At 34.2% G+C, this 18868-nt stretch overlaps 4 protein-coding genes across 4 annotated transcripts; 2 read left to right on the top strand and 2 right to left on the bottom strand.

The window, feature by feature from the left end:
• Positions 1–1091: 1091 nt before the first annotated feature.
• On the top strand, positions 1092–3127 carry LOC18611687 (alkane hydroxylase MAH1-like). Its single transcript, XM_018114128.2, has one exon. The coding sequence runs from the start codon at positions 1195–1197 to the stop codon at positions 2722–2724; it is 1530 nt and encodes a 509-aa protein (XP_017969617.2). The 5' UTR covers positions 1092–1194; the 3' UTR covers positions 2725–3127.
• A 1430-nt stretch (positions 3128–4557) lies between these two features.
• Positions 4558–7252, top strand: NRPB4 (RNA polymerase II, Rpb4, core protein). Its single transcript, XM_018126659.2, has 7 exons — positions 4558–4689; positions 4767–4837; positions 4941–5049; positions 5715–5792; positions 6162–6195; positions 6289–6357; positions 6857–7252. Exons 2-7 carry the CDS (start codon positions 4789–4791, stop codon positions 6932–6934), a joined length of 417 nt encoding a protein of 138 aa, XP_017982148.1. The 5' UTR covers positions 4558–4689; positions 4767–4788; the 3' UTR covers positions 6935–7252.
• Positions 7253–7678: 426 nt separating this feature from the next.
• LOC18611685 (programmed cell death 2 C-terminal domain-containing protein) lies at positions 7679–11433 on the bottom strand. The gene is made up of 9 exons (XM_007048072.3): positions 11176–11433; positions 10971–11068; positions 10788–10871; positions 10566–10663; positions 10127–10431; positions 9555–9789; positions 8908–9112; positions 8576–8707; positions 7679–7986 (listed from the first exon to the last, which is right to left on the bottom strand). The coding sequence occupies exons 2-8, from the start codon at positions 11061–11063 to the stop codon at positions 8585–8587; spliced, it is 1143 nt and encodes a 380-aa protein (XP_007048134.2). The 5' UTR covers positions 11064–11068; positions 11176–11433; the 3' UTR covers positions 7679–7986; positions 8576–8584.
• A 1461-nt stretch (positions 11434–12894) lies between these two features.
• On the bottom strand, positions 12895–18107 carry ABCF5 (general control non-repressible 5). Its single transcript, XM_018126582.2, has 9 exons — positions 17148–18107; positions 16340–16681; positions 15184–15324; positions 14922–15101; positions 14636–14791; positions 13906–14007; positions 13667–13795; positions 13272–13376; positions 12895–13165 (listed from the first exon to the last, which is right to left on the bottom strand). Exons 1-9 carry the CDS (start codon positions 17967–17969, stop codon positions 13070–13072), a joined length of 2073 nt encoding a protein of 690 aa, XP_017982071.2. The 5' UTR covers positions 17970–18107; the 3' UTR covers positions 12895–13069.
• Between the last annotated feature and the right edge of the window lie 761 nt (positions 18108–18868).

Here is an 18868-nt window from a genome sequence, read left to right as displayed (position 1 = left end):
ACACAAAATGCGAAAGAAAAAAAAAAGAGTTTTTATTTCAATAACAATGAGATCTAAAAATTATTAGATGTCAGACTCTAGTTTATTATATATAGATTTTGATATTTTATTTATTTTTAATATTTTTATTTGATGCATTGTTGACGGTATATATATTTTACACATTATAATTAATAAACTAAATACGAATCAGTTGATTAAAAGTAAATGTCTTTCCAAATAAAATAGAAAATTTTATCAAAGCATCTTCTTCCATAAATCCAAAATTTAGACGTGATTCACCTAAACAATCTCGATTTAACTTTGTTTTACAATTGTAATATCAAACTAGGCCAAGTGGTTTGACCTCTTTAAAAGGTAACATCTCACAGCTACAAGAGTTCCCAGTGAAGGAAATTTTGCTATATTTTAAAGTAGAGCTTTCTTGTTATTCCATCATAATCAGAAAAGTCAGTTGAAAGTTTGGCCAAGTGATCATTTGGTAATTCAATATATAATGCTGCAATTGTAACTGAATAGTTATCCCAATCTTCAATTGTAAATCCATTAACATAATTCAAACGGCATTATGTATGCAACTATTAATATTTACAAGCAAGTTTTGATACTTTAATCAAATGTGCAGGGTTCATTAACAATTGATCAACTTGTATTAAACTCTGATATACTAATTGAATTTAATCGATTTTAATTTTCATTTAATCATTTAAGATCAGAAATTTTATTAATTTTATGTAAGAACTTCACCTAAATTTTTTGAACTTTAGAAAATTTATGAATGGTTAACGTTCCGAATATGAACTCATTAAATATTAATCGTGCAAAACTTGTTCTTTTAAGTTTTTATATTTGCAAACCTAAAACAAGAAAGATAAAAATTAAAGAAGGAAAATCCTCGGTTGTCCTTCAATTCTTTATCGACTGAAAATCTTATTCTGGGCCCCACCTCTATGTCACATCCATTGACTGCTCTCCTTTCCTTTCTATCCCAAAAAACGTTTACACTGGTATTTTGGCACTCCATGGATTGTTGTTGTTTTCCATTTGACAATGAAATATTGTTAATCTACCATACATAGCTTTGACCTCTGGTTTTATCTTATCCAATTTGAAAGCTCTACGTTTTTCCTTCTTAAATTGAGAAAGCTTTCTTTGGTTGATACTTGAAAATCTCCCAAACCTTTGCAGGTTTTCATGGCTTTTATCTGTATTTTTGAAGTTCTCTTGGCTATCATTTGCTTTCTATTTCTCTTCTGCTTGAGAAATAATGTTCATGGGACTCCAAAGAATTTCCCTCTTGTTGGGATGATGCCAGGGCTTCTCCTCAACACCCATCGGATTCACGACTGGTGCACCGAAATCCTTGAAAGATGTCAATGCAGCACTTACCTTTTCCAAGGCCCTTGGTTTGCTAAGATGAACATGTTGGTCACCTGCGACCCTGCCAACATTCACTACATAATGAGTTCAAACTTCTGTAACTTCCCCAAAGGGTCCGAGTTCAAGGAGATTTTTGACATCTTGGGAGATGGGATTTTCAATGCTGACATGGATTTGTGGAAAAAACAGCGGAAAGCTGCTCAAGGATTCATGAGACATCAGCTGTTCTACCTATTTTTGTTACGGACCAGCCGAGCTAAGGTGGAAAAGGGGCTAATTCCTGTCCTTGAGCATGTCGCCAAACGAGGCTTGGTGTTGAACTTAGAAGACGTTTTCCAAAGGTTTGCATTTGATTCTACATGCATCTTGGTTACTGGCTACGACCCCGAATGCCTCTCCGTCGAATTCCCTGAAGTTCTTTTCTCCAAGGCCTTGGATGATGCAGAGGAAGCGATATTTTATCGGCAGATCAGGCCACAAAGCTTTGTTAAGTTGCAAAGGTGGCTGAACATGGGGCAAGAGAGGAAATACAGAAAGGCTTGGGAAGTTCTTGATGATATAATACCTAAATATATATGCCAGAAAAGAGAAGAACTGAACAAACTGAAGGAAGGGTTCGTATCAGAAATTGATGAAGAGGGCGTGGATCTCTTAACATCATACATAACTGAAGAGAAGACAACAGATTTGAAATGCGACGACAAGTTCTTGAGAGACACCATTTTAAACATGATGCTTGCAGGGAGGGACACAACCAGCTCTGGTCTCACTTGGTTCTTTTGGCTTGTTTCGAGGCATCCGAAAGTGGAAAACAAGATCATAGCAGAGCTTGAATCAATAATACCGGCAGAGGAAACCAAAAAGTGGCGACTATTCAATGCTGAAGAGGTAAAGAATTTGGTTTATCTACATGGAGCATTGTGCGAGGCATTAAGGCTGTATCCCCCGGTTCCCTTCCAGCACAAGGAACCCTTAAAACCAGACAGTCTTCCCAGCGGGCATCCAGTTTATCCGAAGACGAAAATCTTGTTTAGCTTGTATGCACTTGGAAGAATGAAGTCAGTCTGGGGGGAAGATTGCTTTGAGTTCAAGCCTGAAAGATGGATCACGGATCGAGGAGGGAATAAACACGAGCCATCATACAAGTTCTTGTCTTTCAATGCCGGGCCAAGGACCTGTTTAGGGAAGGAAGTGGCGTTTGTTCAGATGAAATGTGTGGCATCTGCTATAATTTACAACTATCGTATTCAAGTACTGGAAGAAACCCCTGTTGTACCGGCTGTGTCCATTATACTGCACACCAAGAATGGATTGATGGCTAGGGTCTCCCGCAGATGGGACTAAATGCATGCTACAAGCCTGCTTGAAGCTTGAATGGGTAAAGTAATCTCAAACCAGGTGGAGGCATATTTAGTTTCGCAAAGCATATCATACTTTTCATCTCCACTTCTACTCTACTTATGATTAGTAACTAAGTCGTTGAAAGCTATGTTTTCTGTTCTATTCTTTAAAAAAAAATAGAAATAATTTAAAGTAATAATCTAGCTTCCTGGTTATTTATCTAGGAACATCTATGTTTGCTAAGATGTTTGTGTGTCTACTCTTATGGTATTTGCTATGTAGACATGAATCAAAGCTGGAGGAAGTATGCCTCTGTCATGTTAGTAAATTTGGTTTGAATCCAATGTTGTTGTACTTGATATAATTTTATCTGTTTCTATCAAAAACAGATTCCCTTTTTCACTCAGGAATTTGATCGAATACAAGCTAGAAAGATCCCCAACCATTTTTTCCCCTTGCTTTTACGTTTCACATTCGTAGTAGTTGCCCTATAAACACCCTTCAAAGTGCTTGATTAAATGAAGGGAGAGGGAAACAGCGACGAAGCTCGAGTAGAACGCCACTATTTGTCTTCATAAATGCCACGGGTGCAACACGCTTCAACCCTCTTCTAATTTTCTACTACTTTTTGTCCGTCAAACGCTGTTGTGAAGCTGATTTGTATTTAGATGTTGTTTTATTGGTGTTTTTGCCTTTTCTTTTTTTTTTTTCTTCTAAAAGCAGAAAAATAAATTTTTTGAAAGATTATACAAAATATAAAACAATAATAATTTTTTCACATCACAAATTATGTAATTTTATTTTTATATAGATTAATTATGTTATATTTTAATTATTTGTTCTTTTCAAATAAATTATGATATTATTTTTTTATTTTTCTAAAAATAATAAATAATAAAAACAACAATTAAACATAACCTAATCATTATAATAGCCAAAAGTATTTGTAACTGCCACACTGATTTGATCAATGCCCTTGGGTAATACATGCTACCTTGCTGTCCCTATTTCACATTTTTGTCAAAATTACCCTACATTTTTTGTCCTTATTTTATCTCCCTCATGTTATGACAAAATAAAATTATTGAATAAATTTAAGGATAAGATTTATTTTTAGAATATGTTTATTTATTCATAAGTACAATCTTTAAAATTAATCCGATAAATTTATTATATCAAGAGAGACAAAACTATAACATCAAAAAGCCTTTTATATTGACATAAGACAATATAAAAGTTAACAGTAATAAATGCTCCTAATCTCCTATAACGTTAACGTTCCTATCTTGGAAAAAACAAAACAAACTTTAATGTAACCAACCATTGGATACTCATCTTTTAAGCAATTAATCAATTATTGCACTCTCATGAGAAATAACAAAAAAGACACGTGACAATGTTTTTTAAATGGGTTTGTAGTTAAAGGGTAATGTCCATATTCCATAGAGTAAAAAATGATAAACTGTTAAAAATATGATAAGATAAAAAAGAAAAAGATACCGAAGTAGTTATTAAAATATATTTATATATATATATATATATTATATGATCGTTGAGTATGTTATGTTATTATTTATTATAATATATTAATATATTATATCAATATCAAATATAATAAAAAATATTTTGATTAATAATTGTTAATTATAAAAATTTACATAATATTATTTAGATATTGTGTAATAATATTAAATGTGATTATTAATAAATTATATAATTTATATGCTATTTTACTTAATATTTGAAATTGTTAAAAAAAAAAGAGAGAGAGATGCGTGGGGTAGGGTCAGTTGGCTGGGGAGTCAAAGCCCAAAAACCAAAAGGCCTTCGGTTATTATTATTACTATTAATACATTAATATTATAGGCTATAGGACATAAATTTTTAGTTTTAAGAAACAAAACTCGAAAGCAAATTTAGGTTTCTGCTGCTCTGATCTCATTTCATCGATATCAAGCAGGGTAACAAGTAAGGAAATTTATAACTGTTAATGCTTCGATCTTTGCGCTTTTTTATATGATATCGTAAAATGAAATTGCTTTCAGATAGAGCCCTCGTTTTCTAATTATGTCTGGGGAGGAAGAAGAAAACGCTGCGGAGCTCAAAATTGGAGAAGGTAAACCGTTTTTCTATATTTTTTTCGCTTTTTCTTTATACATAAGTGATTAAAATTATTCAAACCCACAAGCTAAAGGGTTAAATTTTTTTTTTCTGGATAGAGTTTTTGAAGGCTAAATGTCTGATGAATTGTGAAGTGGCTCTAATTCTTGAGCATAAGTATGAGCAGCTTCAGCAGATGTCTGAGGATCCCATGAATCAAGTTTCCCAGTGAGTATCATAATCGCAGTTAATTGTTTCTTGGGCCTTTTCTCATATTTGATGATCTCAGTGTAATTGGCTTACGGGGGTCTGTTTATTTAACCGACATGATTTTAAAAGAAGATTAGCCGTTTTTTAGACATACATTTTGGACCTGGGGATAAAACTTTGTGCTTCGTGGAATTATTTTATTTGTCTAACTGTTCTAACATTGTCTCCAGGATTATGAATTTTGTTGTATTTAGCAGCTAGCCTGAGGTTTGTTTGGTGCATGTGATAGAATTGGATAGGATATAGCGTCTTATTACGTTGCTATATTTTTCATTGTCTCTAGTCTTTTAGTAGAACAATCAGAAAGTTAGTTGGATTAGATAATATTGGATAGATGATTATATAATTCTATTAGAGGGAGAGAGTTGGATAATCCTAGGTTTATGTAGGATAAACTGACTGCACTTTTCTTATGAATGCACCAGAATAAGATAAAACAAAGGCAATTTACTTATAAATTTTATTCTATCCTATCATAGCCATAATTGTGCACCAAATGGAACCTAACTGTATAAGATGGATTGTCTGGTGGGATGTGGTATTTGAAAATTTTGCATGCCTTTATTGCTATTTCTCCACTCACTGGATGTGGCGAATGATTATTTTATGTGTTTGTTTCACAGGGTATTTGAGAAGTCACTGCAGTATGTAAAGCGCTTTAGCCGTTATAAGAATCCCGATGCTGTTAGACAAGTTCGAGAGTATCCTCTAAAGTTTTGAAATGATAAACTGACTTTATTTTTAAGCATATGTGCACATATATTTTTACTGCTCTATGCAAGCTTTGTTGGCAGTCCCTGGCTCCTATCAATTACTATCTTTTGGGAATTTATCATAGCTAGGACCCTGTTTGCTATCTTGTTTTGTTTGCATCAATTTACAGTGGGACTTAGGTGTTGGCTAACTTCAGCTGACCTTGGTTGAAGGGAATCTTGAACATATTGTGATTCACTTCTCTGGGATCTGAATAGGGCAGATGGTATTGCTTTCTCTACAATTACCATTTCCTCTTATGACATTCTTTAAATCTTTAACATGCCTCTTTAATGTGAACCTTAACAGACGTTTAGAATTCTAAGTAGATATCAGCTAGCTGAATTCGAGGTGAGGGTCTCTATACTCGATAAAGCTGTAAACTTAGAATTAGGTTGTTTATTATCATGTTGAAAGACTCTTCATATTGTGCTACTCATGCAGCTTTGTGTTCTTGGCAACCTGTGTCCTGAAACAGTGGAGGAAGCTATTGCTATGGTGCCTTCCATCAAGGTAAAATTATTTTAGCGCACTTTATTCTGTAACTTACCTCTTTTGCATCCATGTTTCTTTTCATTGTTTGAATTGTCATAGGGTGATCTACTAATTCAAATTGATTGTTCATTCTTCTTCACATGCATTTCTACCGAATAATTTGGGAAAGATCTATTTGGCCTCTCTCTCTCTCTACAGTTGTAAATATGGAAAGAGACTCATCAGATACTCTTTATATTGTATGTCCTTTTTCATATGCATTGTCTAGCACATAAGTATAGGGATTTTTGTTGGCATCTCTCTCTCTCTCTCTTTTATACACACATACACTCTGATACAACAACACAAGGAAAAAGACCCATCAGATGCTGTCTCAGCTCTCCAAATGTTTAAAGGATAATTTGATTTCTAGAATTCTATTTGGGTATCTTGCCTTTTTAGTGAGAAGTTCTGAAAAATTAAGATAAATTGTTGATACTCCTTTAGCCTCTAGTAACAAATTGTCTTTGTAATGCAGACTAAAGGACGGGCTCATGATGATGATGCCATTGAGAGAATGTTAAATGACCTGTCCCTGATCAAGAAATTTGAGTAGTGGCCACCATATGTCTAATATCTACCCACCCTAGCTGACCGTATTTGAACTGGCTCCTGATGCTAGGCAATTAAGAATGAATGTTAGAACTTGAATGTCCTGCCCCTAACCCAGCAAATTCTGTCGGAACCATTACATTTTTACCTACCCATGTCAACAGTATTTAAAAATGTGTGGTACAACCAGTTTTGCATTGACCTTGAATCTTGGTATGCCAAATGATTTTAAGCAGTAGATTGCTATATTTTGTAATTGTCCCATTAAGGTATATGTCAATCATATGTTAAAATAAACGGCTTTAGCTATGCTTTCTGGTGAGACGATGACATTTATACTTGACTGGTTTTACTCTGAGATTCTAACGGGAGGAAGTCTGACTAATAATTACAATCATTCAGCCAGTCCAAAGCTTTGATGACTCCTTGTTGTAAGGCTAGGTAAAAGGAGAGACATGAGCAGGGTCTCCTCACCCCGTGAAAGAGTGAAGGATTGGGAAGAATTTTATTTCTTTAATTTTTGTTTTCTTTGAGCAATAATCCCAATCTGTTTAATTCTTCAAATCTTACAAAACATAAATTTTTAAACTATTTAACTCCATTTCACAGATTTCAAGCACAGCAATATATTAAGTTGAAATAATTTCCTCTTTCTACCAATGTCAGAAATCTTATAATCCGGTGCCCAAGCAAGTAAAGTGGGCTATCTTGTGCTGTGACTATGTAGAGACATCCAAACAAGAAAAGATTTTTGCCAATGCTTTTCTCTATTTTCTGTAAGCTTGATACCTTTTCTCAAACAAACTCGCAATTGGAAATTTTTGAGCAAAATCAAACGATTATCCTTCCGGAATTTAATGCTATGTGAACAAAGTACATAGGATATGCTAACTGATTCAGCTAACCAATCTGAACAAAAGAATTTAAACTAAAGCAAAGAGGGATCATAATGTTAGCAGTAGCAGAAAGATTAGTCAAATGCTACCACCTAAGCAAATAGAATTTTACAAATTTAGACAGTCCCTAACATGCCAGTGCGTCATGGTCCACGTCAACCTACAAAATATTATCCATTTTGAGTTGTTAGCTTCACAATTGTGAAATTCATGACTCTCCGTTGACACCATAACATCCTTCCCATTTCAATTGTCACAATCAACATCAACCTATAATGTATTATCTGTTTTGATCCCCTGACCTTTTATAGATCGAAAATGATGTGAATCTTTAAATGTTTAATCTCACTCTAATAAATTATCAATATGAAATTCATAACTCTCTAATAAAATTATAACATCTTTCTTAGATGTGAAATTCATGACTCTTTGTTGGGACCACGATATCCATTTTGATGTGGGACTAATGATTCTTCGTTGGTATCATGACACTGTACGTCACAGGCTACGAAAATTAACAAAGAACACTTTCTTGAAAGACAATACAACATTTCAGAGAACCGTTCTGGATATAATTGTCTTCCTAGAAAACAGATACACTAGAGTTTTATTAGAAACTTGTCAAGGTCACAAAAATTTGACAAACTATCCTCTATATGAGTAAAATCCCGGGATCCTTATAAGCGATGTATAATGTTGACTATCTCTGTATATTCCAATAGACAATTCACACTTAAATAGTCGCTTACCGTAATAAATCATGAGAAATAGCGTTGAGCACACTCATTTAAGGGTTTCTCAAATTGCACGATAACGGTCTCCTCCACCACAAACCAATCACCACTGTTGGACTTCTCTTTATCAAATGGCTTAGAACAGCTCTGCAAAGAAACATGGCACAATTGTTAACACAAGATGGAAGCCTTTTTCACCCAAACTTCTAATTTTAGAGGGGAGGGCCAGAGAGGGAGAATAAAAAGTGGAAAGGGGTGTTAAAGGAGCCAAATCTACCCATGCATCATTCCCCTCTTCCTCACAGGATATGTTGTCGCTTAGATTAATCAAAGAGTTGACAACTCACCTTGGAACAAGTATAGACAGCAAGCATCAGCCAATTCCAGTTCTCTAGAGAAGCTTTATGACAAGCATCAGCTTCTTCTTGAAGAAAATATATTAATGGGGGCATAAGCTGCATCTCAAAGTGCCTTGAAGCACCACAAAGCCTACACTTCCCAGCATCTCCCACCTCTGCCACAGCCAGAAGAGGCTTCCCTCCAAATGCATATCTGAGAATATAAAGGACATTGAGAAACTTTTATTAATGTACCAAGAAGCTAAAAAAACAATATTACTATCATTTCTCCTTTTTTTAACTCCTTTTACTTGCAGTGGCAGATTGATATTGAGCGTAACAGTGCCTAACTCAAATTACTAGAAGAATCAATGTTAACTAAATAAATGTTCCTGCAGATATCTGGTTGATTGTTCCTCCATTGTTTCCCTTTTGGTACACTTATTATTCCACCTTTACTGAATTTTTGGAGATTAACCAGGTCCTAGCAATGATGAAATCACGAAAATATAACAAGGAACAAAATTATCATTCCATCCATGCCTTATCAACTTAGCATTAGTCCTAGTGATGGTACAGAAATGGGAGGAAGTACATATATGCCAGTCTAAGCAAGGTTTGTCAGCATAGGCATTCAACAAATAACCCTCAATGACCTGAAACACTGCTCTGGAGATGCATCCAATTGTTTCTTGAACTTGAGGTAAGTCCTGTCAGCAGACAAAGCTTTATCGTATTCATAATTTTCTGCTTCCCATGTTTCTTCTTGTCCATGATCATCAACATCACCTTCTTTCTCCTTGACAGAAAGTGATGTGTAATTTGAATACATAGAAGCAAAATTCTTTGATGACGGTTCTGCCTGACTATAAATGTAGAAGCAAGGCATCACTGCAATAAAGGAACAAAATGAGTCAAGCACAAGCCTTTTAACACAACAAAATTAGTATAGAAACAATATGAGTAAGTAATTTAGATGTCAATTTGAAGCTACTTCAACTCCCCAGACCAGAAAGTATAAGGAAAATGAGTTACTGCTTTCCATATCAAACAGAAAGGATGACAATCATTGTTTGCAGCAATGCAGGGAACAAGTTGGTTGTCATGCGACTTGTTAATACTAATGTCACTTGGAACAAAATAGATTGCACAAAGTCAAAGTATCACATACGATATATACATAAAGGAATTTTGAGGAGCAACACATTAACAAAAAGGGCAACCTCACCAGGTGTATCAGTATCTATCCTTATTGTCTGTGCAGTTAAAGGCGAAGGATGCTTCACAGCAGTCTCAGAATTCCGGTTGCTGTTTGTCTTCTTGGGTTGAGAAGTCAAGCTTGCTGCTTCAGAAAATGCTTTACTCAAATCCTCCAGATCCACATCTTCGTCATCCTCATCACCCAACTTCTGCCACCAGTTAGTTTTTGAAACAGAAACTGGAGATGCAGCTGCAGGAACTTTTTCCTGAGTAGCAGTGGAGGAAAATTCTTTTGCATCATTTTCCACTTTCTGAATTCGAAGAGCTCGCCAACTATATAGTCATATTTCATCAAAAAAGTACACTTCTAGTTATTATTATTGTACTAAAAAAACATAACACATACAGTTAAAGAATTACATTTCATTTACAAATCAATGGTCAAAAAAACAATTCAGAGTAAGAACCTGAGAGGAGTGCTACCACAAGTTGGTGTCACACAACCAAAAACAAGAAGAAGACGCTCCTCTATCTTTAAAGTTTCACTTGAAACTGGAGCATAAACCTGGAGAGAAATTTTAGAAATAAATATTATATACCAATTATATAATTCCTATGTTGCAACTTTTTTAACCATATGAAGAAAAAGCATTAGAGTTTAAATATAAGAGTGTAAAAAAAGTAAAAACCTGAGCAACAAGACACAGTTTACTTCCACATTTAGTGCAGTGAATAAGACTGGGGTTTAAAGCCTCAATGGGAAGAGGCCAGTCCTGTTAAAACAAAGTGAAGAGTAACTTATACAATTCATAATAAAAACATAACTAACAACAATGGAAACCATATAAAGATGAAAAGAGAAAGAGAATTACAGGAAGTCCACCAATTTTCGTAGTATAATGATCAGAGGGCTCACGATAATGCTCAGCCCATGGCCCTGGCAAGCCTAGCACCACTCCACTCATATCAGCTGTGCCACAACATAAACATGATTGAAAAAAAAAAAAAAAAGAACTGAGTAATTCAATTATTTCCCAAGAAAACCAGTGACGCCTTTGAAAAAAAATCTGGGCATACCTGTAACTCTAAGCAATAATTAAATTTAAAAAAAAAAAATCCTTGTCAAATGGGATGCTTGTTTTTAAGGTTGGATGTTTTTGTTTGGGAGATTTGAAGGAGCGGTGGCTCAACTTTCTGCACAAACGGCGGATGCTTGCTTTTCTCCAGTTCTCTTTTTCAGAGCCTCGAACAGGGGTCGGGGGTGTTCTGGTTTTGATGGAGGAAAAATGGATTTGAAGGAAGACACTAAACTACCACGTTTTGGCGTTTTGTTCGCTGCGTTTATGGATTTAAAGTTGATGCAAGGACAATCGGTAGTTTTTATACAGTCATTTATTAATTAGATAAAACTAAAAAATTTTTGGAAAAATTAAATATAAAAAATTTTAATAATTAAATAAAAAATTAAAAAAATTATTTTTTCTCTCTTTAACTCCCTTACAAGTTACTTGATTGCTCTCCTCCTTTTTATATCTCTCCATTATCTCCTTTTTTCTTATTTTTCCATTAAAATTAGATTTGTTAAAATTGTTTAACCACAAGATATTTCAAGATAATTTGTACTTGTTGACTCTGTGTATTTGTTGAGTTTTAGTGATGTATTTTTTAAGTAATTTTTACATTTGATTTAAGGTTATAATGTGATAATTAATTTTTTTAAATAAATAAATTAGGATTTTACTTGTTAAGTTTAATCTAGGGTTATAATGTAGTTAAATAATAAAAATGGTAAAAGTAATTAATTAACATCAATTTAATATTAAATTAAAATTTTAACAAAAATTGTGATAATTTTTTCAACACTAATATTGCCCCCGAAGATCATCCTGTCACAACTTAATGAATGATTCTTCTATCACAATAGATGATCAGATCGGTCAAATGTCCACCCTTCTAGTTCCAATGTTAACTAATAAAAAAATTACTTCTTTGTTGAGGAGCACTTTTTCTCTCTCTTTCCCTCAACAAAAGGAAAATCCTCTCATCAAAATTTTAGTTTGAATGTCTAACTTAAGAACAAGAAAAGAAGGTTAAAGAGGTCTTGAGGAAAAGTTAAAATATTTTAATTTTTAATTTTAATTGAGGAAGAAGGGGGAAGAAGATGGAGTTAGACAAAGATGTATAAAAAAAATTAAAGAATGATTTGATGTAGCTAGAGAGAAAAAATTATTTTTTATTTAATTAATTTTTAATATTTAAATTTAAGTTCTTAAAAATTTTTCTTTATTAATAAGATAGTACCATTTGGTGAGATGACATTGTATAAAAACTATACACTGTTAGTGTATTAAATATAAATCCATTATTATACTTAAACAAAAGTCTCAAATTCACTCCATAATTTCCTTACTCAAGTTGGAAACCCTTTTTCCCCAATCAAGAGAATATATAATTTTTAGAAAAATTCATTCAATCTATGAATAATTACAAATACTGATAAATTTCTTTAATTTATGATCTTAATAAATACATTCAGATTTTTAAAGTCCAACTTTTGTTTAATAAAAGATGCTAACAATGATTCAGTCAAGCCTAGAAAATTCACATTTACCTTGATTTTTGGAGAGAAAGATGAAGAAATACTAGTATTTGTTTGCGGCATGCATGGCCATGGATTTTTTCTTTATTTTCTTTTTAAGCATCAAAGAGAGGCTGCCGGATTCAGTTTTCACTTCTCAGTTCAATTTCACCCTGCATTACATTTTTAAGGAAGTATGAATTGCTATGGCCAGGAAATAAGAAGAACTCAACTCTACCATAACTCGTGTAAGAGCTTCAATTTAGAACTGTATTTCTATCAACATTATATACAGATGGTGCTGGTGGTCATCCACATCCTAGGCACTTTACACTGTAAAATTGGTTTAACAATTGGTCATTCTTAATCAATTTCATGTATAGATGGAATATTTCATTTCCATCTCTTGGAATTCTTCAGCCCTTTCGACTTTTGTTTAGCAGCTTGAAAGGCCTGCATTTTCTGTTTCTTTCGAGCTTCCTTCTCAGCCTGTCAAACCAAGGGATACAGAATTCGTTAGCTAAGGTTCTGTAAACCATGTGACAATAACCTCTCCAATTTTGAAAGCTAGGAATCACAAGAGTGTATTGCTTACCTTTGACATCTTGGATTTGGCTTTCACTTTGGGAGCTTTCTCTTCAAGGTCTGCCTCACGCTCCAGCTCCTTAGCCCTTGCCTCAAGGTTTTTCTCTAGATAATACTTTCCATTTGAAATTGGTACAAACAGTTAATCAGGAACCAGAGAAGAAAGATTCGATGAACAGCATATTTTGGGTAAAAGACCACCAATAAACTTAGCAAACAAGCATCTGAATAAACTCATGGATGAAAAGAAAATTTTCAGTTTTTTACCAGATGATAAGCCAAACAACAAATAGGCAAAGAAAATAAGGAGTTTGGGAGGGATTGGTAATAAGAGCTATGCAAGAAGACATTCCATGCAGCAATGGGAAAGGATGAGAAGGGTTCAACCAATAAAGTCATACTCACATTGTAATCACCCATGTAGTCCTGCAAATGTCCATCTTTTACTTCCACTACTCTGTTAACAATTTGCCTAATAAAGTATCGGTCATGTGAAACAGTAATTATAGTGCCACTGTACTCTCTGATTGCCTCCTAATAGAATAATGAGAAATTGCAGAATTATTCAGTGACAAAGCTAAATGCTGAAATATTGAGTTATAAAAATCAAATGGACTATAGAGAAAGGTAAGAAAAAACCAAACCTCCAGCATTTCTTTCGAAGGTATATCGAGGTGATTAGTTGGTTCATCCAAAACTAGTAATGTTGATGGTTTTACCATAAATTTGCAAAAAGCAAGACGTGCCTAAATGTAACAAGAAAATACAACAATCAAATTCATGACTTCAAAACAAAATGGAAATATAATACATGGTAGTATCTAATAAACATGCCAGTGCACTAGGACATGATAAACAACATGCAAGAGCCATCAATTCACAAACCACAAATTTCTACGCTTAAGAACAGGAAGTATCAGGCATGCAGGTCGTGAGACACTAACGAGAAGCATATGCTTACTTTTATATTATTCATTAGCTCATATAATGTTAAACATTTGAATTCAATATGCATCAGGCAATCTACAAACTTCAACTAAAGTACCCCAAAATTATCAAATTGTCCAGCAGGTAATGAATTAAAATCACTAAACTATTATGAACCAATTAGAATAGGCTGCCCCAGAAACATTGGATTTTCGTCTCCTTTCTTTTTTTCTTTTTTCTTTTTTTTTTTTTTTTTGATTTGGGGGAAAGAGGGACTAGAACCAGCTCTTTGAACAGGGGGATACATGCACCTAACATTGAGCTAAATGCTCAGAAACATTGGAGTTAATAATGAAAGATTCAAAGCACAAAACAAAATTTTTGAATGAGATCCATAAAAGCAAAAAGAGTACTCAAAATATAAAATGAAATGTAGAATGTAATTACCTTCTCACCACCACTCAAAAGGGAAACCTTTCTTTCGAGCATATCAGCTTTGAAGTTGCAACGACCTAGGAGTCCCTTAATATCATCAATTCTCCAGTCTTCTGCCACTTCTTCCACTGTCTGAAGCACTGTTTTATCCAAATCAAGAGCCTCAGCCTGAAAGAAAAGTTGATTAAATTCAGTCAGTAGTTTGCACTTCGTTAGCTCCAAAGGGGAGCTTAGCAACTAAGCGGCAAGATCAGAAGTACCTCACATACAAATAATATTATACACAGAGGCCAAATACCTGATTCTGCTCAAAATAATTTGGTAGAACGTTATGCTCCCCAAGTACCACTTCACCTCCTCTTGGCTTCTCCAAACCCATTATCAGTTTCAGTAAAGTACTCTTTCCGCAACCGTTTGGACCAATAATGGCAATTTTCTCTCCCCTTTCAATTGTAAGATTCGCCCTGTTAAATAGCAACTGATACAAACCAATTTTTTGTCATAAATGAGAAGATTAAAAAAAATAATTACACCATCAATCAATAATCATCTCATCTTACCTCATCCTCATAACCAAATTCCAGATTCTTAACAGTAATAACAGATCTGCCGCTTCTTCCACGCTCAGGGAACCTTATCTTCATTTGTTTCCGCTGAAATGGCTTCTCTAATTGACCCTCTTCTTGAAGTCTCTCCAGCTTCTGTTACCACTCAGCAAGAGGAGAATTTAAGTAACCAGAAAAATAAATATGCAGAAGCATATTAGAGCTTAAAGAATGAATCCCAGTACAAACACAAAAGTCTGAGGAACCTGTAACTATCTGAAGTAGCAACCACCATCAAAATCCAAAGAAAAGACAAAAAGTTCAGGCAGCAAGGACTTTATTGAGAAGAAATTTCAGGAAGATAGAATATTGATGTAGGTAACTAAGAGAAGTGGTTTTTGTGAAATAAATAAAATGGAAAAAGTAGATAAAAGAAAAGAAAAGCCAACCAAGTGATATACAGGCATGCCACTATCCATTCTGTTAAAGCAAAGTAACTCTTCTGACCATCATATCAAGAAAAATACGAGGTTCCATCCTCACAAATTTTATACGGATCATGCAATCCAAATTGCAAATCATTTGTGATCCAGAATAGAAAAAGAAACACTCAATCTGATAAAAGTGATGAGAAACCTTGATGAAAAAAAGAAGAAATTGTACCTAGAAATGAAAATCTTGTGGTATAAGATATCAAGGAACCTTAGTTAAATGATATAAAACTACAACTGAATTTCTACAAGTTCTAATTAATCATAATTAACCTAAAACTTCAGATTAATCCACTTAAAATAAAGGGAAAAGAAAATTATACCCACCGTACCATATTTCAATATAGATGGTGTTTTACATTCTGGTTCAAGTTCCACAAACAAAACCCACATGCTAGGTAACTCGCTTCATTATTTAATTAATTGTATAGAGTAAAATCATCTATGATTTACCAAAATATGATGAAAACTTAGGTCATTCATTTGAAAGAATACTGCAAGTCAAGCAGGTTTGGCAATCGGGTAGTAATTTTATCGTCAATTTATGCATATTTAGTAAATAACTTAAAATGAAAAAAAATTATACATCTGCCATCACTACAAATTGACTAAAGAGGGCAGCTTGCATTCGTCAAAGATGAAATGGAATATATTTCAGAACTGAATGCCAACATACATACCTTTTCAGCAGAAGAAGCACGGCCAGAATTTGCTCCTGCACCTAATCTGTTTATCAAGTCTTTTGTCTGCTCAATTTCCTTCTGCTGCTTCTCCCATGCAGCACACTGGTTTTCAACCCATGCTGCCTTTGCTTCAACATACTGAGAATAATTACCCTCAAACGTCCTGGAAACACCCATATCAGTCTCCACTATCTTTGTACACAACTGATCTAGAAAAGCTCTATCATGAGATATAATGACCATCGGCACTTCTTGCTTGTCGAGATATCCTTCAAGCCACTCAATTGTATCAAGGTCAAGGTGATTTGTAGGCTCATCCAAAAGCAACAAATCAGGCTCCTGCAAATTTACATTTACATCAACAATCAGCAAGTAATGCCAATATATTATGCTACATGTCACACACATGAACCATGAATTAACAACTAACCACAACATAATAAAAAATGCATACAAGCTAAATATTTTGTCATTCAATTTAAAATTTAAAACTTATAAACAACAAGTGCCAAAGTCATTTCAGCTGTGAATAGTCAAAATTAGAAGCCGACCTCCAATCAAAACTATCACTTCTTCAAAAGTAAACAATCTCATTTTGAACATTACTATTAATATATAGTGATCAAATATAGTGGCAATCTCCTTGCAATCCTACCAGGAAACTTCTATATATCTTTAACGCTCATAGTAAGGCTCAAGAAATTCATTGCCCCAACTTTTTCTTAACAAAACAATATAGAAACATCAATGAAACTATCAATAGAACAATTTTACACCAAGATATGCATCAAAATAATAACTTTACCTGCAATAAAATCTTCCCAAGTGACATCCTCATCTGCCACCCGCTACTAAAACTCGCGACCAACCTATCCGAATCCTCAGGGGAAAACCCGAGCTCTGGCATCAACTTACTAACCTTAGCATCAACCTCATCCAAATCCACAGCCTGAGCTCTCCTCTGCAACAAATCAAACTCATCCAAAAGCCTTCCCATCAACTCCAAATCCTCGGTAGCCCCTTCAATCGCCTTTTGAACCCTCTCTAACCTGTCTGCAATCTCCATTTCCTCTTTAAAAGCACTCATAAACTCCTCCCTCACCGTCCTACTCATCGAAACCTCAAATTCTTGGTTCAAAAACGCAACTTTCATGTTTGGTTTCGCCTTTATAACATTCCCCGAATCAGGTTCTTCTAGCCCCGTTATAATTCTCATCTGAGTCGTTTTCCCTGCTCCGTTTACTCCAACCAATCCAACTTTCTCGCCTTTTTTCACTTCCCAACTCACATTTTTCAAAACCGTTACTCCTTTATAGCTCTTGCTTATGTTTTCGAGCTTTACACCGGAGGAAATACCCGAAGAGCCGGTGTTGGACCGCTTGTTGGCGCGTTTTCGATCAACTTCTTCGACTGTGTTGGTGGAAAACAATGACTCGATGTCGTTTTGAGGGTCTTTAACGGAGGTTTCAACGCTGAGAGTGGAAACCTGGGCAGTTATTTTAGTGGGTCTAAATTTAAGGGTCTTGGGGGAGATTAGAGAGGAGGAATTCGGGGTGAAAGAGGGGCGAAGAGAGGTGAAGAATGTGGAACGAAGGTCTATACGGTGGAGTTTTGTGGAGAGGCCCATGTCTGGGTAGTGGGAAAGTGAAGGAAAGTGTGGGAAAATGAAAGGAAAAAGAGATGGAGGATTTCTGAAAGCAGGCAATGGAGAGCTTCTCAGTGAGAGAGAATAGAAGAGAAACTCTCAGCCCAGGGCAGAGAGAGAGACTGGTGAAGGAGGGACCTTTTCTAGTTGTTTGTAGTCCATCCAAAAAGGAAATGAAAATCCTAAATTTTAAATATAAAATAAATTATTGAAAAAATTTTCTCTTTTTTTTTGGCTTTTTCTTTTTTTGTCAAAATAAATACACACACATCAAGAACATCATACTCATTGAAAATGAAAATCTGCCAAGGAAATATGTAAATTCTCAAGGATGGGAACACCTATAGCAACCTTTTCAGGTTTTTAAGTTAATTTTGTTTATTAAATATTTTATTTTTAGTTTGATTATTTATTATTTTAAGTATTAATTTTTGAATGAGTATTTAATTTTTTTATACTATAATGTTTAAAATATGAATAAGTATTTAATTTTTTTGGCTGTCTAATGGTAATGAAAAATGAAAACTCTAATTAAGAAAATAATTAGATAGTTTAAACTGACTTTCTTTCCCTTTCTTTTTTAGCTTAAATAAAGGAACCTATCAGACTCATTGAAAATGAACATCCAACAAAGAGAAGAATGTAAATTTCTCAACGGTGGGGACACCGGATGGTAACCATTTTTTATTTTCACTTTTTAGTTAATTTTTCTTATTAAATTTATTTTTTTTCTACTTTTTAAAATATTATATTAATTTTTTGAATTTGCTTATCCTGTTCTCAAGAAATAAAAGTAAAAAAGAGTAGGGGCAACTTCTTTTATTTTATTTGAAGAAAGATTTATTTTATGTAATGCAAAATTAAAAAAAAAAGGGTAAAGT

This window comes from Theobroma cacao, chromosome 1 (genome assembly GCF_053813885.1).
Source record: "Theobroma cacao isolate CCN51 chromosome 1, ASM5381388v1, whole genome shotgun sequence".
In the NCBI taxonomy this organism is placed as follows: domain Eukaryota; kingdom Viridiplantae; phylum Streptophyta; class Magnoliopsida; order Malvales; family Malvaceae; genus Theobroma; species Theobroma cacao.
This window is presented reverse-complemented; position numbering and strand designations above follow the sequence as displayed.

Excerpts from the sequence above, each read along its gene's own strand:
- LOC18611687 (XM_018114128.2), top strand. The coding sequence starts at position 1,195 with ATGGCTTTTATCTGTATTTTTGAAGTTCTCTTGGCTATCATTTGCTTT.
- NRPB4 (XM_018126659.2), top strand. The coding sequence starts at position 4,789 with ATGTCTGGGGAGGAAGAAGAAAACGCTGCGGAGCTCAAAATTGGAGAA. Across the intron at positions 6,196-6,288 it reads ATCAGCTAGCTGAATTCGAG|CTTTGTGTTCTTGGCAACCT; the intron begins GTGAGGGTCTCT and ends CTACTCATGCAG. Across the intron at positions 6,358-6,856 it reads CTATGGTGCCTTCCATCAAG|ACTAAAGGACGGGCTCATGA; the intron begins GTAAAATTATTT and ends TTTGTAATGCAG.
- LOC18611685 (XM_007048072.3), bottom strand. The coding sequence starts at position 11,063 with ATGAGTGGAGTGGTGCTAGGCTTGCCAGGGCCATGGGCTGAGCATTAT. Across the intron at positions 10,872-10,970 it reads CGAAAATTGGTGGACTTCCT|GACTGGCCTCTTCCCATTGA; the intron begins GTAATTCTCTTT and ends TTGTTTTAACAG. Across the intron at positions 10,432-10,565 it reads TGTGGTAGCACTCCTCTCAG|TTGGCGAGCTCTTCGAATTC; the intron begins GTTCTTACTCTG and ends ATGACTATATAG.
- ABCF5 (XM_018126582.2), bottom strand. The coding sequence starts at position 17,969 with ATGGGCCTCTCCACAAAACTCCACCGTATAGACCTTCGTTCCACATTC. Across the intron at positions 16,682-17,147 it reads TTGGGAAGATTTTATTGCAG|GAGCCTGATTTGTTGCTTTT; the intron begins GTAAAGTTATTA and ends GTAAATTTGCAG. Across the intron at positions 13,377-13,666 it reads ACTACATGGGTGATTACAAT|TATTATCTAGAGAAAAACCT; the intron begins GTGAGTATGACT and ends TCAAATGGAAAG.